The sequence below is a fragment of the Phyllostomus discolor genome, chromosome 6 (assembly GCF_004126475.2).
Source record: "Phyllostomus discolor isolate MPI-MPIP mPhyDis1 chromosome 6, mPhyDis1.pri.v3, whole genome shotgun sequence".
In the NCBI taxonomy this organism is placed as follows: domain Eukaryota; kingdom Metazoa; phylum Chordata; class Mammalia; order Chiroptera; family Phyllostomidae; genus Phyllostomus; species Phyllostomus discolor.
The window spans coordinates 43,210,235-43,231,514 of NC_040908.2; the positions used below are offsets into that span (position 1 = coordinate 43,210,235).

Genomic DNA, 21,280 nt, shown 5'->3' on the forward strand with positions numbered 1-21,280 from the left:
ACGTGCTGCCCAGTCTGAACAGGTTGGGGCCTGGGCCCCAGGAGGGATCTGGAGTGGAAGGCAGGCCTTCAAAGCCGGTGTTTTCCTCCTGGGGAGGGGCCCCTGTTTGTGACTCAGACCCTGGGAATTTGGGAGCCCTGCTTGTCCCTGGCTGAAGCTGGGCGCCCAGGAGCCCTCACCAGACTCAGAGTGAATGCACTTGGGTTTCTTAGCTCCTCTGGCCCCTCCCATTCCCCTCAGTGGGTTCCTTTTGTTGTTACTAAATCCCCTCCGATCTCCCCTTCCAAAGGCCTGGCCGATCCAAGTGGAATTCAACACCCAAACACTCACACAAAAGCTAGGATTAATAGCTGGCTTTGTCTGGGCACAGATGTGCAGCAGCTTGGGAAGGGGGGGGGCATTTTTCTTGCCACCAGAGTCAACCTGGCTGGCTCCACATTTGGGGGAGGGAGGCCGGCCACATGCCTCCCCCTGGGGAGCTCTTCACGTTGAGCCCCACCTTCTGAGCTGGTGTGCACTTGGGGACCTGGCCCCACCAAGGAGAAGACAAAGGTCCTTTCCCACTGGGAGGCCTCTCACTGTCCCCTCCTTTCCCTTCCAACAAGTCACACTCAGCTGCTGGCTGGCACTCCCAGTCCCTGGATTTGGTCCCTGGACTCCGTCCCTGTTCTTCAGGAGCCTGAACTCTGAAACAGGGCCCAGCAATCCTTCAAGAAACCCTGTGAGCTGGGCAAAATAATGGGGGCACTGACAGGAGGCCTCCAGGAGCTTGTGAGCTCAGGCAGACAGGGAGGGGTCCTGGAGGAGGTTGGGCCCAGCTCCAAAGGGTGGGCAAGGGCTGCAAAGTAGGGCGGGGCAGAGGGCATCCTTGGCAGGGCCCTCCCAGAAGAGGTGGTGGGGCAGGTGGGAGCAAGGCCTCAGAGCCCTGGGAAAGGCTTTGAATCGTTCTTCAGGGCAACAGGGAGCCACTAATGGTCGTGGATCGGAGTGGGAGCTGGGGGTGCACGGTGGGGTGTAAGGAGAACACTTGTGTGGTTGAGTGGGGGACAGGCTGGAGGAGGGGATGCCCAGAAAATGAATGAGTGTTGCTGGGGCAGAGATTCTCACCCCATCCCCCTGTCTGCAGTAGGATTCCTTTTCTGAGCAATTCAGGCTACTGTTCAACCATGTGGTCATGGAGGCGTTGAGTTTGGGGAAAATACCATGTTTCCCTTTCACTCCCTGTCAGGTAAATCAGACAGACTCCTTTCCCAGCCAGAGAGTGGTGGGACTGTGACATCCGTCAGGTTTTGGTGATTGGGGTGGGGGGTGGCCTCTCCCCGCCTCGGGGGGCTCAGGTATCTGGGGTCTCCAGCCCATCTGGCGTCTGAGGAGCTGCTTGACCCAGACAAGGTCCCTCACTGCCAGGAGGTTCACACTCTAGAGGCGGGGAGACAGGTGAGCAAAAAGGACACAAGTAAGGGGGGGTGACTGTGCCCAGCGAGGAACGCTGTGGGGAAACAAAAGGCTGGGGGCCTGGCCTGGGGTGCAGGGGTCGGGGGAGGCCGCTCCGCAGAGGTGGCATTTGAGCGGAGACTTGGAGGATGAGAATGAATGGGAACTATTAAGTTGAACCCTCTATAATTTAGCCTGTTTTGATTTACAAAAATAGTAATTTCATAGGATTCAAAGAAATACAAATATAGAGGGGAAGGGAATGACAAATGCCAAGGTCCTGAGGCGGGACTGTGCTTGGAGTGGTGGTCTGAGGTCAAAGCCCAGTGCCATGGCGGGGCCCTGAGCAAGGGAGCTCTCAGGAAAAAGGAGGGTGGGGAGTGAGAGGGGACTGGTCGGGGCAGGAAGGAGTTAGGAGTTTCAGCTTAATGGGAAGTTGCTGGAGGGCCAGGATGCAGCCCAACTCATGTTTAGAATGTTGAGATGTTGAATATTTTGGATTTGGGAATTGAAAACATAACACTATTTACATTAGTGCTTTGTCCTTAGGTGTAAATCTAACAAAGTTTGTACACGATCTATATGAGGAAAACTGCAAAATTCTAATGAAATATACCAAAGAAGAGCTAAATAAATGGAGAGATACTCCATGCTCGTGGAGGGGAAGACCCAGCATTGCTCAGAGGTTAGTCTTCCCAAACCGAGCTGCAGCTTTAACACAATCGCAGTAAAAACCCCAGTGAGTTAGTTGGCACATTTTGACAATCTGATTCTAAAGTTTATATGGAGAGGCAAAAAGCCCTGAATGGCCAACACAATATTGAAGGAGAAAAACAAAATCGGAGGATTGAGTACCCGACTCCAAGATTTGCTCCCCAGCCACAGCAGTTGAGGCAGCAGAGTACGGGCATGAGAACAAACATCGGTGGAAGAGAAGAGTGTCCAGCAACCGACCGCACATACACTCAGCCGATCTCCAACAAAAGACCAAAGGCAGCTCGATGGAGAAACGTCAGCCCTTCCAGCAAATGGTGCTGGGACAGCTGCACATTCGCACCTCACACAGGCACACAAACGAATCAAACAAAGAACTTTTTGACAATAAGAAAACAAACAACCCAATTAAAAGGGGGCAAAAGACCTGGACAGACATCTCACCAAAGGAGATACACGGATGACAGATATGCATATGAAAAGACGGTCAACATCACATGTCATCAAGGAACTGACATATGATGGCGACCATAAAACAACAATCAGATACCACTGTCTACCTATTAAAATGGCTAAAATTCAAAACATTGAGAATACCAAATGCTGACAAGGATGAGGAAAAATGGGGACTGTCATTCATTGTTGACGGGAATACAAAATTGGTACAGCCACTTTTGAAAACAGTCTGCCAATTTCTTAAAAACAAATATGCTTACCTTCATTCCGTACACCAAAAGGCTGTGTGGTTCCCGGGCCAGGCAGATATCGGCGTTAAGGTTTCGTCCCCAGGGCGAGGATGGGAGGCAACCAGTTGAAGTTCCTTTCTCACATCAACGTTCTGTCTCACATCAACGTTCTGTCTCACATCAAAGTTCTGTCTCACATCAATGTTCTGTCTCACATCAATGTTTCCCTCTCCCTCTCTCTTTAAAGTCAATAAAAACATATCCTCAGGTGAAGATTTTAAAAAAAAGGAGAGAGAATACTCTTAACATATAATCCAACATTCATGCTCATAGGTACTTATCCAAAGGAACTGAAATCTTATGTCCACACAAAAACCTATACTCAAATGTTTATCTCAGCTTTATTCATTTTTTTAAAATTCCAGAAATTGGAAGTAACCAAGAAGTTCTTCAGTAGGTGAACAGACCGACAAATGGTGGGACATCCAAACAATGAAATATTATTCAACAATAAAAAGAAATGCACCTTCAAGGCATGAAAAAACATGGAGAAATATTAAGGTGCATATTACTAAGTGAGAGAAGCCAACTGGAAAGGGCTACATGTTGTGCAATTCCAATCATATGGCATTCTGGGAAAGGCCAAACTATAGAGACAGTGAAAAGATGAGGGGTTGCCGGGGGCTAAGGGAGAAGGGTCAGGGGTGAACAGGTGAAGCACGGGGAACTTTCGGGTGCCGCCACTCTTCTGCATGACCCTACAAGGGTGAACACGTGGCATTATGCATTTATTAAAACCAGTAGAATATACAACACAAAAAGTGAATTCTCATGAACACTGTAGACTTTAGGTGGTAACAATGTATGGGCACTGGCTCATGTTACAAATGTAACATGCTAATGGAAAAGGTAACGACAGAGGAAACTTGGGGGAAGGCAGGGAGGGTAGATTAAAGATAACACTGGGCTTTCCCCCCAATTTTTCTATAAATCTAAAAATTCTCTAACAATGTCTAAAAAACAATGGTAAAAAGATTTCTGCTGCCCAGTCTGCTCCCTCAGCACCAGCTGCCAGCAGATGCTCTCCCCACCCCACCCAAGGCTCTGTTCTTCCCTGTCGCCCACCTGAGGGGTCTGTGGGCCAGGGGTGCTAACTGCTGGGATTTGGGGACCAGAACTTACTCTTAGTCCCCCACCCCCTTCTGAGCCTGCCCCTAGACAGCTACGGATCTCATCCAAGCTTTCTGTGTGGCCCTGTCCCCACAGTGAGTCACAGTGTGTCCTGGGTACCCCGGGCAGCCATGCAGGACAGCGTGCTACAGGCACACACAGACCCCTAGCCACCAGCTGTCCAGTCCGGGACAGGGTAACCAGAGAGAGCCCAGCCCAGTGGCAGCAGAGAGAAGGGGCTTGCAGGAGGTGGTCTCCATCCCTGCCTCTCACTCCCCTCCCTGAGAGCACAGCCCTCACTTGGGGGCCAAGCAGCCCCTGCCCACACTGTGTGGTCTGTTTGCAGGCCACTTGGAACAGAATGACTTAACGACTCTTCCACCAGCACCACCAGCTCTGGTCTCCCTCTCAGGTGGACACTCCTTCTCAGAACCCACCTCCCCCAGCACCTGGCAACCCACCACCTCAGCCAGACCAGAATCGTCCTCCCTGCCTGCCGGCCAGCTGAGCACCACAGCTGCTCAGGCCAGCCTGGAAACCAGACCTAGAATGCGCCTTTCCCCAACAAACCCCATAGCTGGGAGGCTGGGCTGCCCCAGATGGGGAAGCTGGACACTCAGGGGCAGCACCAAGGCCCTAGGCTACCAGGTGAGCCCCCCCACCAAGGGGGTCTGGGGGCCCTCACATAGTGACTCAGAGGTCCCTAGACTCCGTGGGTCCCATGGGGCCTGGACCTAACAACCTGGACCATCTCAGGGCGTGCACTGACCACTTAGCTGAGCCCCTTCTGCTCCCCTCAGGTCCCGGACAGCCTGCGTGTGTGGGGCCAGAAGGAGGCTGACAGGGGCGGGAAGAACAGAAGCGACGCTCTGGACGGCTTCAGGCCCCGCTGAGCCTGTAACAAAGCTCGGAGAGAACACAGAGCTTCGTGGTTCGCGGCTCAAAAGTAAGCCTCTGCCCAATTTCTTTACACCTCGAAGCAGAAGGTATTAACTAACAGTAGGAGTCAGAGCTTGGAACTGCACCTCAGCCCCACTCCTTCCCTTAGCAGACTTGGCCCCTCCCTGCACCTCAGTTTCCCCGTGCCTGCTCGGCCTGCCCCCGCGGGTATCGTCGTGAGAATCCAGTAAAGCAAACGTCCCCGAACTGCCTCCTACACCACCGAGCCGTACGCGCCTGTGGAGGGCGATTATCGCCGCCACTGGAGCCTCTCCAGGCCCGAGGAAGCTGCATTCCCGCGAGCGTGTGGCTTGGATTGACTTTACACAACACCGTTTCAAAAGCACTCGGCCACCTGGCACTGTTTTCAGGCACTCAGCTGGGAGATAAGTGACCATAAATCCTCTTCTGGAGGCAGCCAGGCTCCGCGCTCACACACCGAACAGTGGTGCGCACTTCCTCCGACAATCACGTCCTGAGAAGGCAAGTGGGAAAAAAGCCTGGTAGGTGTGTTTGTGCTCCGGCTTCTGGAGGCAGGCGGGCCAAGCCCTGTGAAGTGGTGTCTGTGTCGGGAGACTGCTCCCAGCTCGCCTCACCCCTCCCCCTTCCTGGCTTCTGCAGCCATTTCTTGTCACTGCTGAACAATAGGCCTGGCTAGCAGCTGGCAGCTTGGCCGCCCTGCCCCAGGAAGGGGCGGGAGGGAGGAAGAGAGGGGGCCTCCAGGCAGGCCGCCGGCTGGGGCAGCAGCCTGCTGCCTGCTGCCAGGGGCTCCCAGCTCCAGGGACAATGTCAGCCTGCACCCCTCTCCCCGCCCCCCACCCTGGAGGTGCACACGTCTGCATCATCCTGGAGCCCCGATGGCTAGCAGGGGGGACCCGAGAGCAGTGGTCCTCCTCTGACACCAGAGCTCCTGTGAAACCCACAGGCCCAGACCCCATTCCCAGATGCCAGCAGAGGCCCCCAGGACTCTAACTTGCCCCCAGGGAGAGCCACCACCTGAAGCACAGGATTCCAATGTAGTTCTGCCACCTTCTTTCACCATGGAGCCACTGAGTCCCCAAGAGGAATACTGACTGGCTGAAGGCCACACAGAGCCAGGATCCGGGAACCTCGGGGGCAGTGAGCCCTATAGAGGGCTTTCCCAACTCCTGGCTCACTGTGGCCCCACTGGGACATCTTCCCCTTCTTGTCCCTCAGGGCAATGCCTCAGTGTTCTTCTTCATACCCCCATAGAGAAGAAGAGAGGTATGAAGAGGCTTGTTCGGGGTCAGGCAAGTGAAAGAAGGCTTGGAGGGGGCGCCACGGTCTCCTGTCTCTCATCTTGCTGAGCCTCCGGGTGTCAGCCTGCCTGTGGACCCCAGAGAAACCAGGGGCGATGGGAGAGTGCGCGGACATCGTTGAAACAGTCAGGGAGGCCCGGCCTACAGTCCTAGCTCTGCCACTTGCCAGCTGTGTGACTTCTGGGAAGTTGCTTAAGGTCTCTGGGCCTGGACTCCCTCCTCTGTAAAGCATGGGTGGTAAGATAAACCTCAAAGGCTGGGGCAAAGAGTTCATGAGATCGCACATACTAGCACTTGGTAGCACGTGTTCTGCTACCTGTTCTGGGGACTGTTACTGCGGATTCAACGATTCTCTTCCAAGAGGAGCAGAAGCACGTTAAAAGCAAAGGTGAAAGAGGCTCCGGGACCCCAGACTGCCACACAAGTTGGAGTAGTTTCCTCAGTAAGTAAATAGCTGACCATACAATGACAAGCGTGGTGTTAGGGAATGGTGTGCCCACAGAACGTGCCTTCAGCATTAAGATGCCCCAGCCTTGCTTTAAGGGCCAGTCTGAAACAGCCTACGGAGTGGAGACCTGGGTTTTCACCTTGCATGTTGTCATGTTAGCTATAGTTCTTCTTCTTGTTATAATCCCCACCTGAGGATATGCTTACTGACTTTTAGAAAAATGAAGGAGAAAGAGAGGAGAGAGAGGAGAGAGAGAGCAAAATGTGAGAAACATCAGTTAGTTGCCTCTCATATGTGCCCTGACCAGGAATCAAACCCACAACCTTGGTGGTGCACGAGATGACATTCCAACCAACTGAGCCACCTGGCCAGGGCTATAGCTTCCTTTTTAAAAATGTTTTAGAACTGGTCTAAGTACTTTACATGTATGGACTCGTTTAATCCCCACCATTGCATAAGGTCAGCTCAGTATAACCCCATTGTATTGATGAGAAAGCTGAGGCACAGAGAGGGTCAGGAACTTACCCGAGGCTACAGGCTGTATGTAAATGGTGGGGCAAGAATTCAGACTCAGGTGGTCTGGGAGCAGAGCCAAACTCTGAAACTGAATGCTATAAACTGTGTCTTACCTTAGACAATAATTGCATTCCCTTTCTGTGTCTCAGCTTTCATATCTATAAAATGGGGCCCTTTGACCAGAAGTCCCATGTCGAAGCCTCCTTCTAGGCCCTAAGCCTCTGAAGATGTGGACTCTGGTGTGACTTTTCCGACTGCTCTGCCCTCCCCGGCCCTCACCCCACCTCCAGCACCTGCACCCTATTCACTTTCCTGGGGTGTACTTCCCAGTCTACATAAGCCGCTGAGCATGGGCACTGAGGCTGTGGTAGGACACTGTGCTCAGCGTTGCGTGGTGTGCAAAGACCACGGTTTGGCAAACATTTTCTGTTAAGGGCTGAAGAGTGAATACTTTAGATTTTGAGATGAAGCCTTATGCTCTCTGTGCCACTGCATCAGGACAACACCCACAAACAATACACAACTTCATGAGCGTGGCCATGTTCTCACAACTTTTCTTACAAAAACAGGCAGTGGACAGAGTTTGGCCCAAAATGGACATCACCGGGTCTCTGCTCCTCAGAGCCGCAGAGAGCAGCAGAGGAAACAAATGGTGTGTAGCTAACCTAAGACATGGCAGGATTTGCTAAGTCTGTTTGCAGAGACGCAGAACCCTTCAGAAGAGAGGAGGTGGATTCCACCTCGGGGGATGTGGACAAGGCTTCATGGACGGGCACCAGAGCTTGGGCTTGGAGTGATGAGCAGAATTCCCACCAGCACAAGTGGGGGCGCAAAGCCAGGGCATGCAGTGTTCTGAGAATGGGCCACTGGAGGGTCAGGATGGGGCGGACCTGGGCCTCAGACAATGAAGACTGAGTTCTGTGCTTTTCTCATGCCCCAGAGAAGGGTGAACTACAGGGTCTTTTCTTCTTGTAATCCAACAAATGTTTTGAATGCCTACTATGCGCTAGGCGTAGTTGTAGGCATAAGAGGATACACAACATCCGTAACTTGCTTTTTTATTGCATTGTCAACATCTGCAAAGAGATTTAGGAGCTATGACTTTATCTTGTCCTCATAAGCACAAGGAGATTGAACAAGTTGCCAAAGTTATAGCTCTAATTAATAGCAGCTGCTCATATTCCAGAGACAAACCACTGTACTGAGCAACAGATTCTTATTTCTAGCTGGTTAATGAGTATCTCCACCGAGATGTCTGGAAGACTCACCCTGTTCTTCTCCCTGTACTGGTTTCCTAGGGCTGCTGTAACACAGTGGATCAAACGACAGAAATTTATTGCTCTGGAGGCTAGAAGTCAGAGACGGGGGTGTTGGCAGGGCTGCTTCCTTCGGAGGGCTGGAGAAAGGAGGCCTGCTCCCTTCCCCGCGCTCCTGCGTTCATCACACACAGCGTCCTCCTCGTGTCTGTGTCTGTGTTGAAATCTGCTCCCCTTCCTTTCAAGGACACTAGTCATGGCGGATTAGGGCCCACCCTAATGACCTCATTTTAATTTGATTATCTCTGTAAAGACCCTATTTCCAAAGTAAGGTCACATTTTGAGGTACCAGGGATTACAACTTCAACATTTTTTGAGGACCCAATTCAACCCATAAAGCCTCCCCAACCCCCCTCCCCTCTGCCCCATACTTCATCACTGATTGAATGGAGCCTCCATTTCCCAGGTCCCTCATCTCCAGGCCAGTCCTGGCCCAGAACTGCCCGGACCACGCGAGGCTGTATGCCCCAAGTCCCTCAAAGATGGCTGGCTGCTGAGGACGTTGCACAGGATCTACTGCATTAACCTCTGCGAGGTGGTCAGGGAGGGCCGGGCTGTAGGAGCCAGGGGGCTGCTGGAGGATGTGCGACAACTGCCTGAACCACTGGCACTTGGGATGTCAACTCGAGCAACGAGGACGTTAGAGAAACAACTGTGGCAGGCCGTGGAGTTAGCAGTTAGGCAGTGACCAGCAGCACAGAGAGAAAAGGGCCCGAGTCGGGAAGCTGTGGTAGGGATGGAAAGGAGGTAGTGGGGACAGCAAACATTTGGGAACAGAGTGGCGTGGACAGGAGTCCAGGTCATGTGGGGCGGGGCGGGGAGGGATCAGGCCTGGGTAAAGGGTGATGAGGTCAGAGAGGCCCAGAGGGCAAGGATCGGCTCCTTGGGGAAATGAGGCTGCTTTAGACAGAAGCACAAAGCTCGGAAGATGCGTAAGTCCAGAGCTCAGGAGACAGGCGAGGACTATAAGCAAGTTTTCAGAGACCTGAGTGGATTAGATTCCCTTAAGAAAGCAAGCAGTAAAAGCAGAGGCTCAGCAAAAACCTGGTCACTGACCAACCCCTGGAAAAAAACTGTTTCGAGAGAGTTGAGGGAGAGAAGTGAGAATAAGGAGGCCGAGCAAGCATGAGGAGTTTGAGAAGGGCCCACGAGGCAGGCAGAGAACCAGGAGAGAAAGGGGCTCCTGGGACGAGGGCGGTGAGAGAAGGTCAGCGCCAGCGGAGGCTGTGGGCAACTGCTCCTTAGCACGAGCAAACCGTGACACGAGCAAACTGTGACACGAGCTGGCTGCGCTCCGGTCGGAAGGAGACTGCAAACACACCTCTCTCATCTTTTAACTGTTTATTGTATAATATAAAACTACAAAAGTAAGACTGCTCATTTCCATGTACATTTAATCTGTCCAATTGTTTAGATTACAGCCCAAACCTACATGTGAATACAGCCACCTGGGTTCCGATGTAACGTCTGTAATATTGCATAGAAAAGGCACAGCTCTCAGGTCTGTGGGGGAAAGGTTACACCTCCTTTTTAGACAAAATCCCTCCTCAAAATCCATGCACCAAACATGTCCCTATATACATCTTTCCCAAAATCTCAGTTGTTTGCTTGTATGGACTGCACTTGTCTTCCAAACCTGCTATCCCCAAAGGATGTCCAAAATTTGTACTGGCTTTGTCTGCAACAGTACTTGGTCCTGCCTCACTGTCAGGAACCACTCGGACTCATTCTCAGAAGCCCCGGAAACAAACGCACACAAGCAGGACCCATGCCCCTCACTGTCCCCTCTCTGTCATCGGCAGTTAGGGAAGTTAACCATTTGCAGCCAGAACAGGTTAAATATGCTCTTTTCAGTATTTTCGTAAAACGTATAAAGGCCCAATTTGTAACAGCAAGGTTTTGAAATTAAGACAATTTATACAGAGGGTATCAATTGTTGCATAAAGACGACTGTTTTTTTTTAACATCTGTCATTTAAGAAGGCTGCCCTGCAGTATTCATAATTCATTGTTTACCACAAAGGTAGTTAATAAATTTAAGCTTTAAAAATGATCCGTAAGTTGATACTTTGGCTCTTCGGAGCTTATTTATGTCAGACATTTTCCCTGACTGACCTCGGGGCAGCCGGGGCACTCCAAGGGGCTATGGCAATAGAAAGCTCGATTGATCAAGACACTGGAGGTGGAGCGGAGGCTCTGGGCTGGTCCCACCTTTTGGTGTGAACAGGGTGTCCGTGTGGTGGCCCCTTCTGTCATAAAGAGAAAGTGCTACTAAAAAAACATTTAAAAATATCACCCCTTTGATGCTTGATTTTCTTAAAAATTTGGAGGTATTAAAACATCCCTCATCCATACCTTTTGCATATTTCAAATAGACCCATGTTCGAGAAGAGAGTGAAAATGAACGTGGACTGTGCATACGATGAGAAGACCCAGGGGTCTGGCTCAGACCCCCTTTTAATACAGATTGACATTCCTACAAGAGAATACATTCCTACCGTACATTCTGCACATGTTACGATCCAGATGTTGTTAGAGCTCCACAGTAAAATAAATATATTTACACAGAAAAAAGGAATAAATAACTTATGAAAAAATCACTTCAAATTCAAAGCTCTTATTATTCTGCTCTCATCTTGTCACTTCATTGCACATCACTGTCAATGACTGTCCTCTCCCTGCCCCAGCCGGCACGTCCTTCTCATAAAGGCACCTCAAACTGACTGCCTGACTCTGAACGCCACACGATGTCCTCTGCAAAGGGGAAGGCACTGCTGCCAGGTGGCATCTGGAAGCACGTCCCGCACTCAGACTGGGGCGCGGAGAGCACACACAGGTTCACATTCCTCCCTGCGGGGACACGTTTTGCAAAAGTAAGACACAAAGGTAACTTGAACACTTGATGGTTTTGTTCTTTTTAAATTGGGCCACTAATTTCCCATGTCTTCCTCAGAAGGCCTTGAATGTCAAGTTCACGGCAAGGGTGCCCGCAGTTAACACACATTTGCCTGCTGTTGGTTTTTTGGTTGTTGCTGTTGTTTTGATTCTGAAAGCCCAGCCTCACACACACGAGTGGGTCAGAGAACCGCGTCTGGGCAGCACTTCACTGCGCTCATTTGAACGGTTGCCCAACATATGGGATTTGTTTAAACACACGATTTGCTAATCCAACTAAAGTACAGTTGTTCTGAGTTCCTGTAAATCAGTTTTTAACAATGGCAAATCAACCGCTTTGCCCTGTTATTGTTCGGAATAATCAACACTATTGTGTATGTATGCATGTGTGTAAGTGTGCAGCAAGTGCTGAGTGTGCCAGGTCCTCCAGTTGTCAGAAACGTGGCATCTGGGCTGACTTGTTCTCCCCAGAAAAAGGAAGCCCTTATCGTGGACAGGCACAGTGACGCTGGAAGCATCTACGACCCTCACCTCAACCATGCGTGTGGTCCCTGGTCCCACCACAGGAGATGACACATCTGTAGCAGTTAAGAGGTGTTCTGGTGGGCGTGGCTTGTAGGAGGACAAGAGCAATTTGATCTGTTTCTTACTGCGCTATGGAGTTGATAATTAGCCTTGGAGGGGGGATAAATTAGAAAGTGGAAAGATTTAATCATACCATACATGACAAATGTTTTGATTAGATGAGCAGTTCCTTCATCACAAATGTATTTGTTTTGCCATGTGCATTATAAAAATAAAACTATCTATGGCTTGTTTAAAGTGCCATTTTATAAAGCTGTCTTTTTTAATTGGCCAGAAAGACTCAATTTTATCCATGGCAAGAAGTGAGCAGAATTGGTGACTGAATATTGACAAATGACTAACAACAAAGACAACAACAACACAAATCCCATAATTTAAAAATTCTTAAATAAATATAAAAGTTATTCCTAAAGAAGCCATCTGCATTTCAACAATATAGGATGTAACCAGCGAAAGTACCATTGGAAGAAAGAAAAAAACTGAAAGGAAAAGGCCATGAACAATTTCGGCAACAAGCATGATACATTACAAATGTTTTAAAATTAAATGTACACCGCTGGGAAGAAAAAGCTACTTCTCAAGTGTGTGTGTGTGTGCACGCTCAGGGGGGTGCTGGGGGCGGGGATGGCAAGGGGGAAGGAGGAGAAACATGCATAGAAAGTCTTGTCTGCATATTCGGGTAAAACAGCCTTGTAAAGTGTAGGTAGAGCAGCTGACCAAGAAAGCAACCAGACTGGAAGCTGTGACATAATGGGACCAACTCCAGGTTCAAGAGCCATGGCGGTTTCAAGAGTGCGTCCCAGGCTCGGCCGAGGTGAGCCGAGCTCACTGTGGTGATCGCGAAGGTAACATTTTCAGCACTTAGCAACGGAGGGAATGAAAGCTCTAGGGAAGGGAAGCTGGAAAAGACAATGGGTAACATGATGGATGCCTTCTGGGGGGATTTCTTTTTTTTTTTTTTTTCCCCTTTGGAGCCCTAAGCATTGCAATAGGGTTTAGTTCCATGAAGAGGTTGGTTACTTTTCATAAAATTTTGTTCACATGTAAAATTTGAGGTCATCATAAAAATTATGCCAAAAAGGAAAGATTTGGGTTTTTGTTTAAAAAAAATAAAAACAATTAAAAGCACAAACTTGGCATAAATACAGTGACTATTGGGTAGTTTTCCCCTCAAGAGAGGGAGCTAAAAGAGAACCATCACCTAGACCCCGAGCTCCAAGGCCACCTCCCGCCAACTGCTTAATGCAAGTTTGATGAGCAGACGTGGCTCTGGCTTTGAAGGTCACAGTGCTGGCGGGTGTTTGTGCCAGGAGGTCGGTGCCTGTGAAATTTGGGTGTGATATTGCCTGGCCCTTTCTTAAAGCGCTGTGTGTGTATGGGTGTGGGTGGGTGTCTGCATTTGGGGACATCAACTGTGGACTGATTTGATACAATTTTCTCTTTGCACCAAACACATATAAAACATTACAACGCTATAAAAGTACAAGTGCAACTTGTACATCTGAAGTTTGCAGGAACTATGTGAGCAAATCCTATCAAAATAGCTATCTCATATGTATAAACAGCATTTGTTTTTTTTTTAGAAAAACAATATCATAAACTGCAGAATCTGTACAAAAATATAAAATAAATTTGGGCAGCAGTTTCTAAACAGCCATGTAAATGCAACACTTACGAGGAGTTAATGCCTCTAAAAAGGCTGAATTGCCAAGTCAACCTATACAGGGCGAAAATGCCAGAAAAGGTATTGAGATTATCTAAATAATATATATATACTTTTTCTTTTTTTTACCTCTTGCAATAAAACTTATAGAAAAAATAGACAAATATGCACATGCAATTTACAGCTTTTCCAACTTATTCCTTGTGCTTCACTTGAACTGTTTTTGCCACTCGATATCGCAACATTGTCTGCAAACGTGTTCTTTCCTATTCCAGGGTAGCAGGTCTCTGAGGAGCCACTCACAAAAGCATACTGAAAGTGGTCATCCTTGGATGAAGGCACTCCAACTCTGCTAAAAGCAAAAACTAGTGTGATCCTTTTGTAAAATGTTCTTCTCTGAAAAAGGCAAGCAAGGGTGCATGCACAGTGCGGAGAGAGAGCTGTCAGGGTGCGGGGACACTCGCAGGGCCTGGCTGGGTACAGTCACGGGGTCCCTGGGACTTAGGACCCGACGAGCACCTCCATGATGTGGTCCAGCTCTGTGAGGTCCATTTTGAAAGGCTGGCTCGGGGCGACGGGCTGGCTGCTGTAAGGGGCGAGAGTCTTGAGGAGGTCGTCCGCTGACACGGGGGCCATTTTCGAGGCTGTCCCCGACGCGGAGGTGCAGGGGTCAAAATCATACATTGACGTGTCAATGTCAGCAAACAGGATGTCGTCCAGGGTCAGGTCCGTCAGAAATCCCGTGGACGTGGTGATTTCAAAATTCCCAGGCAGAGAGTCCATCAGTTTCGGGTCGTCCGGGCGGCCCTCTTGAAGCCCCTCGGGTTTCAGGGTGCCGGCGAGTCCGGCGCCCCCTTTTGAGCCGTCAGTCGCTGCCACGGCGACCTCTGTGGAGGTAGATGTGGGACAGAGCTCCTCGATCTCGTCCAAGGCCGAGGAGAAGCTGTCCTTTGCCGACGGGAGAGCTGGAGGTGAGAGTCTGGTAGGAGCCATGAGTGGCACAGCCGGAGAAGTGCAAAAAGTGTCGTCGTCGTCGTCCTCGAGCAGCGAGGCCGGGGTGAGGCAGGCCTCCAGGGGTGTAGTGCTTCCGAGGTCACCGGGGTGAGCGGGCGGGGCCACGGAGTGGCTGAGCGCGGGCGGGGCCTCTCGGCAGCTGTCACTCAGCGAGTCGCTGGGCTGGGAGGAGGGGGCAAACGCAGGCCTCAGGCTGCCTTCCTGTTTGAGCTCCTCCTGGATACGCCGCAACATGTTGTTGATTAAGACGGTCTTTTGTAAGCTGGGCTCTGTGAGGGGCCTGTGGTTGTAGAGTTTCATAAGGGAAATGTTGAAGATAGTCTGGCGCTGTAAGGTGTAAGACACCTTGGATGGACCGTCAGAGGGAGACAGGATTTTGCCTTCCAGCCCATCTTCATGCTCATCAAACTTCCGTTTTCCTCCTTTACCCAACATATATCTGCAAAAGAGAAAGGAAGGAAATGGAATTAATCATAGGAAAACTCACTGCTACCATAAAAAAGATGCTGAGTCAGAGATCAGAACATGCATTTCTGATAGTGCCTTGCCCGGGCTTTGTTAGAACAGTTGAATTAATTGGGGGAAGACTTTTCAGAATGAGAATTGGGAAATCTACTTTTGTATGCCTGTGGAACAGTTTTTATCACTATGTAGTCTGGTGAATGTATTTCTTGGGAAATATGTACCACCCAGACCAGTTAAATGTTACCATGGCAACGGTAATTTTGACTTTCTCAGCTCCTGCACTTGCCTAACACTACCATACAGGTTCAATTTCCCTCCCCCAAACAGATTTATTTTTAAAGCCCAAGAAAACACTTACAATGCTATGACCTGGACAGATAAAGGTGTCATAGGTTACAGCCTGAACACACCTTGAATGATTAAAAGAACCAACTTGTAGAAAAGGGAACATGTACAATTTTGGTAGAACGGTGTGTGCTTTCTTTTTATATTTTTTTAAGATTTTATTTATTTATTTTTAGAGAGGGAAGAGAGAGAGAAAGAGAGAGAGAGAGAAACATCAATGTGTGGTTGCTGGGGGTCATGGCCTGCAACCCAGGCATATGCCCTTGTTACAGAACACAACAAGGGGGGCCTGGGATGATATACTATTATTGAAAGAAGGCCCCGGGTCCGTTATGTCCGCCGCCAGAGGAAAGACGTCTCTCAATGCCAGAGATTCGTGAAAAGGAAAGGAAATGTTTATTTAATGCTATACAAACTTAAAGTAGTGACCTAATGTCTTTACCAAAATCCCAAAGTCCCTAAAAACACCCACAAACACACAGTCCTTCCTTGCTTCCCCCTTTGCCCAGTCCAGAGTACCGTATCTCAGGAAAAGAAATAGAAGTCCATGGCTCCGGTAGTCCTCTGGTTCTTCCCAGTTAGTACTCCATCTCGACTGGGAGACCTCCCTGGGTTCCCGGCACGCTCAGCTGAGTCGCTGGGATCTCTGCTAAAACCAGGTAGTGGTTCCCCCTTCTAAAGCTGTGGGGGTCCCCACTCTGCCAGGCCACGTGGTTCTCTTCTCCAGGGCTGCCGCGTGGTTCCCTCTCTCTGGGATGCGGGAATCTCCACTCTGCTAAAGACGCGTGGTTCCCTCCTCAGGGCTGCACATGGCTCTTCTTCTCAAAGCAGCATGGTTCTCCTCCTCTCTCAGGGCTGCAGGAGTCTACACTCTGTCAAGTCTGCGTGCTTCTCCTTCTCAATGGCCGCCAAATCTGGGTTTTAAATCCCCGAGGCCAATCTTCCTCTGCAGCCCCATTTCCGATTCCTCCCACACTCGGCTTCACATGCCAGAACTCGTATCCTTCTAGCTTTACTGGGCTGCCATCATGAGTCTGGGCAGGTGTGGCCCCATGTCGCGGAGCCAATACTCTCTGAGCTCCCACGCAGGCGCTGTAATGCAGGGGACCCTCCCCCCACCCCCGTTACATCTGGGTGGGGAAGTTACTTCCGTTCCCCTGGCTTAGAGCTCATCACAGCTACTTAACTTATCTATGCAACCAGTCAAAGGTTATAGATATGCCAAACGACCACACCAGAGCTTAGCTGCAAGGCTGTTGCTATGCTAAACAGCTCTCAATGGCCCTGCTCCATTTGTCCCTTCCCCCAACCCACACCCTGGGTGGGGGGGATGGAGACATCTTAAAATCTCCTAGACACCTTAAGTTCTGGGCCCCATTTCAAATGTCCATTTGGGCCCCCCTCTTGGCTGCACCCTGTAACACCCTGACTGGGAATCGAACCTGTGACACTTGGGTTCGCAGCCTGCGCTCAATCCGCTGAGCTATGCCAGTCAGGTATAGCTCAAAATGTGTGTGCTTTCAAAATGCCTTTTCCTTCCTCATTATGCAGAGATCCTTTCTGTCTGTTTGGGGACACATGGCGAAGAACTTGGCCTGTGTTAAATGACCACCATGACTGAGCTGCCACCACTTTTCAGTCTTGAATCAAGTGGAGGAATGTGGATTTCCCAGCCCATGTTTTTCCTCAATTTCACTGCATACAGATATGTCTGAATGCAACTGGACTAATTGGAAAATAATTTCCTCTGATTATAAACATTGCTGTTTGGGTACGTGAGACATTTTATAATGAAATACTCACTGTGCCTTCAGAGAGATATATGCATTTCAAAGAAACAACAACCTTATATCTCAGCCCTTGAGCATTTGGGAATGGGTTGGATTTTCACTCCCACCCTACAGTGGCCTAGCGCTCACAGCCTAGGCTGAGGTGCCTCCTCCCCAGCCCTGCCCCTGGTGAAGACACCCTTGGCTGGCCACACCTTCTGGACTGCAGTCCTTTCTCTCAGAACTTCCACCATCTAAACAGAACGATCACAAGTCCATTAGCTGTTGCCTCAAAGACCTTAATTTCTAACTACTTAATCCAGAAAGTTGTCCTTATGTCATCTAGGCGAGGACACGTGGCTCTAAGGAGGCCAAGCCCACACTTGCTCTCTCACCCCCTTTACAACACTCACCCAGGGGCGGTGGTAACCCCTCCCCTCAATGCCACTCTTTCCGACAGTTTCACGTGCAAGGGCTTTGTAGTTATTCCATTTTTCTTCTAAAGGGGACTTGCCTTTTACTGAGTTGTCTCGGCTGATTTTGATGGCACCTCATTCAATCCTTTATTAACTCATTCCACATCTATGCTGTCTTGGGCACTCTGCCAGGCAGTGGAAGTCCCTCGGAGGAATAAAGCCTGGTCTTCAGGGTACTCAATAATTTCTCCTACACCTCATTATCATTTTGAATTATGAGTCTCATCCTAAAGGAATAAGGCTAGCCATAATAAAACTTCACAGAAACCCCTTCCAACACTCTGTTAAAGAAGGCCACGCTGCCCCTCGGGGCAGACGGGTATGCAGGTGGTCGCAGAGCCTGGCGTACGAGTCTTGCCTGGGACGACTGCATTCACGTGCCTCAGTCTTCAGGAGAGAAATATGAAGGTAGTGACGATGCATCAGTGTCAGAATCAGCTCAAGAACTTGTTAATGCTCAAAAAAATGTGGAGTCACTTGTATGAAACACTCTCATTTTATAAACCTTATGAAAATGGCTGTCAATCACTAGAACCAAAGGCCAGTCCCATAATTAACTGTTCCCTAAGGCAAGGAAGGTATGATAGTAACAACTTTCTTATCTAATACTTCACATGACAGAAACATTTCCTACTGTTTAGTGCTAAAAGTCTAATTTGTATATACACTTTGCATAGAACATTTCCTATTAAAGTATCTGTGCTCATTTAAACCTGGGTGTGAATTAGAGAGGAAGTGATTTCATTTCACATTACAAAACACTTTCTACTTTATGCATTCAGAAGTGTTACTGGACAACTGTGTTTTGAAACAGATAACTATATTCACAATTATATTATTTGTATTTGATTACGATTTGAGCATCTAAGTACTCACTTCCAGAAAAATTCTGCTTTTGCCAAAAGCTTTCTAAGTGTATTTAATTCTCAAATAAAGCTGTTAGATGATCTATGTTATGTATTTTAATGTGAACGGACTGCAGACATCTAAATATGTACAACGGGGCGCACAAATGTATACACGGGGCAAAGAGATGCCCGGCCTCTCTGACACCATCTTGCCCAAGCCTGCTTTGTTCCCCTGGCCTTCAGGCTAATAGCTTCTGCTTAGTCTTGCATGTAGACATGCTCATTGTGGAAGAATTGTGCTTGAGGCTTGGGTTTTACAAAAACAGCCCTTTGCTAGATTGCGCTTCTCCCAAGGAGATAAAGGAAGTACATACAGTTTATCAAAGATTTGCAGGAACCTCCTGACTGGATTCACATTAACCAGGGTCAACGAACTAAGCACAACCTTCCTCCGACCCCTGCTGGCACTCAGGTGTGGGTGGTGCTCAGTCACCTCTGGCCCCTCCTACTTCCCCTTCCCTTGACATAAAAAATGTCTGAACTCCATACTTTCTTATGATGGATTTGAGGCACTGCTAGGTCTCCCATCTTTCTTGGTTGGCTCCTTCTCAATCAGTAAACTTTCCGTATTCCAAACTCCGAGGTTTGAGATTTGGCCTTTGGAAGCACTGGGCATAAGGACTTTGGACCCCTAACATACACACAAGCTCCAAAACAGCGTTTCTCAAAGTGTGGTCTCTAGATGGTGCCAGTCTAGAAACTGCTACCGGTCTGCGATAGGGTAGGGAGAGGTACTGAGTGACTGTATGTCTGTAAATCCAACAGAAAACAGGGATTCTATTTTTATATCTGTACTATTTATTTCATTCCTTTAGCAATTATTTTCATTGTGTTTTCCTAAAGTATTAGTCCCTGAAAGAGGAATAAATCAAACAAGGTGGTTCTTCATCACAGTAAGTTCTAGAAACACTGTCCTAAAATGTAAGCCAAATATACAACGAAAGACAAATTGGTACACTTACTGCCACATTGCATTTGATTTATTGGCATTCTCGAAGAAAGGGAACACTGAGGTGAGACAGTGTAGGCTTTTCTTTTGCTTTTGGTCATTGATACAGAACTGTCTTTTAAAGACTTGTTGCCAGAATAAATAACAGGATTTTCTCAATAACTCACATTTCTCTAGAAATAATCACTGAATCTGTGGAACTCAAATATTTACAAAGCATGCAGTACTGTATGCATTTAGAAGAATTCCCCCACCTGAAGATCTGCGGAGATACTTTTAAAGAGCTTTCAATGTAAGAAGCACCTAATTTCCAATCGGAATGATCCAGCTGGTCACAGCTGTGTGATAATCCTGATGATTTGGGAAAAGCCTGATCAGACACTTGCAATGCTGTCTGCACAAGGAAGGAGGGGGGCCTGCGTAAGCAGAATGTGTGAGCAGGAACAGATAGACGAATAGACTCTTGGATGCGTTTTAGACGTGTGAATGAGGACCCGTGGCAGAGCACGTCTCCAGCCGGGCTTGCCTTCAGTTCTCTCTTTCTTTTTATGAGGCGAAACGAGCTCTGCACACCCAGTAAGATTGCAAAATACACACAATCCTGATTTTTAACCCTAATTCTAATCCTATCTAAATTCTTATAGAAAGGAATAAAATGAAATATAATACAATCCAGTTCACATTTTTACTTAAAAATTAAAATGAACTTTAAAAAACTTAAAGTGTGCCCAAAGTTTGCTTAAGACTTTACAATCAAGTCTTCCCAGTGACTGTTTTCAGAAGAGACCTCCAAATCCTAGAAGCAGATGGAGAGTGAGAAGAACTCACTCTCCACCTTCTTGAAGCAGGGCACAATTCAAACAAGAAAATACAAGCTTCTCAAGAACCCAAGGGCAAGAAGCCAGACGGTGTGGTGTCTCAGGGCCTGGAGCCGGGCAGGCCAAGGCCAGAGTGGCCAGCTCCTCAGAAGCCTCTTTCCTCAGGCACTCTAATGAAGTAACAACAGCTCTGTAAGCAGGCTGTTGGGGAGGCACGTGACCTATCAAACGGAGGGCCTCACCCGGGGCAGCTAGAAGATGAAGCAGTAGCTGGTAGCTGGAGCTCATTAAGGGCTTCCAGGTAGGGGGGGGGGGGGGGGGCGCTCTGCTGTTCCTGTTTAAAAGGCCCCATGGCCTAAAGTTCACCAAAAGGAGGCACTTGTGACAAGCGAGGTTTCTAGGCCACCCTGAGGTATGACACCCACCTTGTCTCCTCCTCAACTTGTGAGGAGCCAAGCCCAAAGCTGTGTTTTCTGCCCAATCTTTCAAAGACCCAAAAGGGACCCTGAGTTTCAGGGCTGGTTAGAGACGCCCAAGTGGAGGAGGAAGGTGGGTGTGCCCTCTCTTTTCTGCCCACGGGAAGGAGCCTAAAACTAACCACAGACTCCCTTCTATCAACTGTTCAGTGGCTCTTAATAAAAGGTTCCAGATAAAACACCCTACCTTCTCCAATACATTTGTTAGAAATGAACTCCTAGCATTACAATTTTCTTAACAATTTTTAGGAACTATGAACCACAGCAAACAAAGTTTTGAAAATAAAAAACAAAACTCACAGGAAGCGATGTAAATGAAAACTTCTTTTCCAGAGTTTTCCATGAAGTTTAATACTGAAAAAATTTCTACATACCAAACCTAGCTTTCAATTGTGCAGCTTTCATTAAGGAGGAC

The 21,280-nt window shown here is 48.7% G+C and overlaps 1 protein-coding gene across 5 annotated transcripts in view; it reads right to left on the reverse strand.

Moving 5' to 3' along the window:
- Nucleotides 1–9,829: 9,829 nt before the first annotated feature.
- Nucleotides 9,830–21,280, reverse strand: part of SERTAD2 (SERTA domain containing 2) — a 131,105-nt gene continuing 119,654 nt past the window's right edge. For all 5 annotated transcript variants that reach the window (XM_036028051.1, XM_036028049.1, XM_036028050.1 and 2 more), the window contains one exon: nt 9,830–15,098. In XM_036028051.1, the coding sequence (XP_035883944.1) occupies nt 14,147–15,094 (948 nt within the window). In that variant the 5' untranslated portion in view covers nt 15,095–15,098 and the 3' untranslated portion in view covers nt 9,830–14,146. The remainder of the gene's footprint in view (nt 15,099–21,280) is intronic.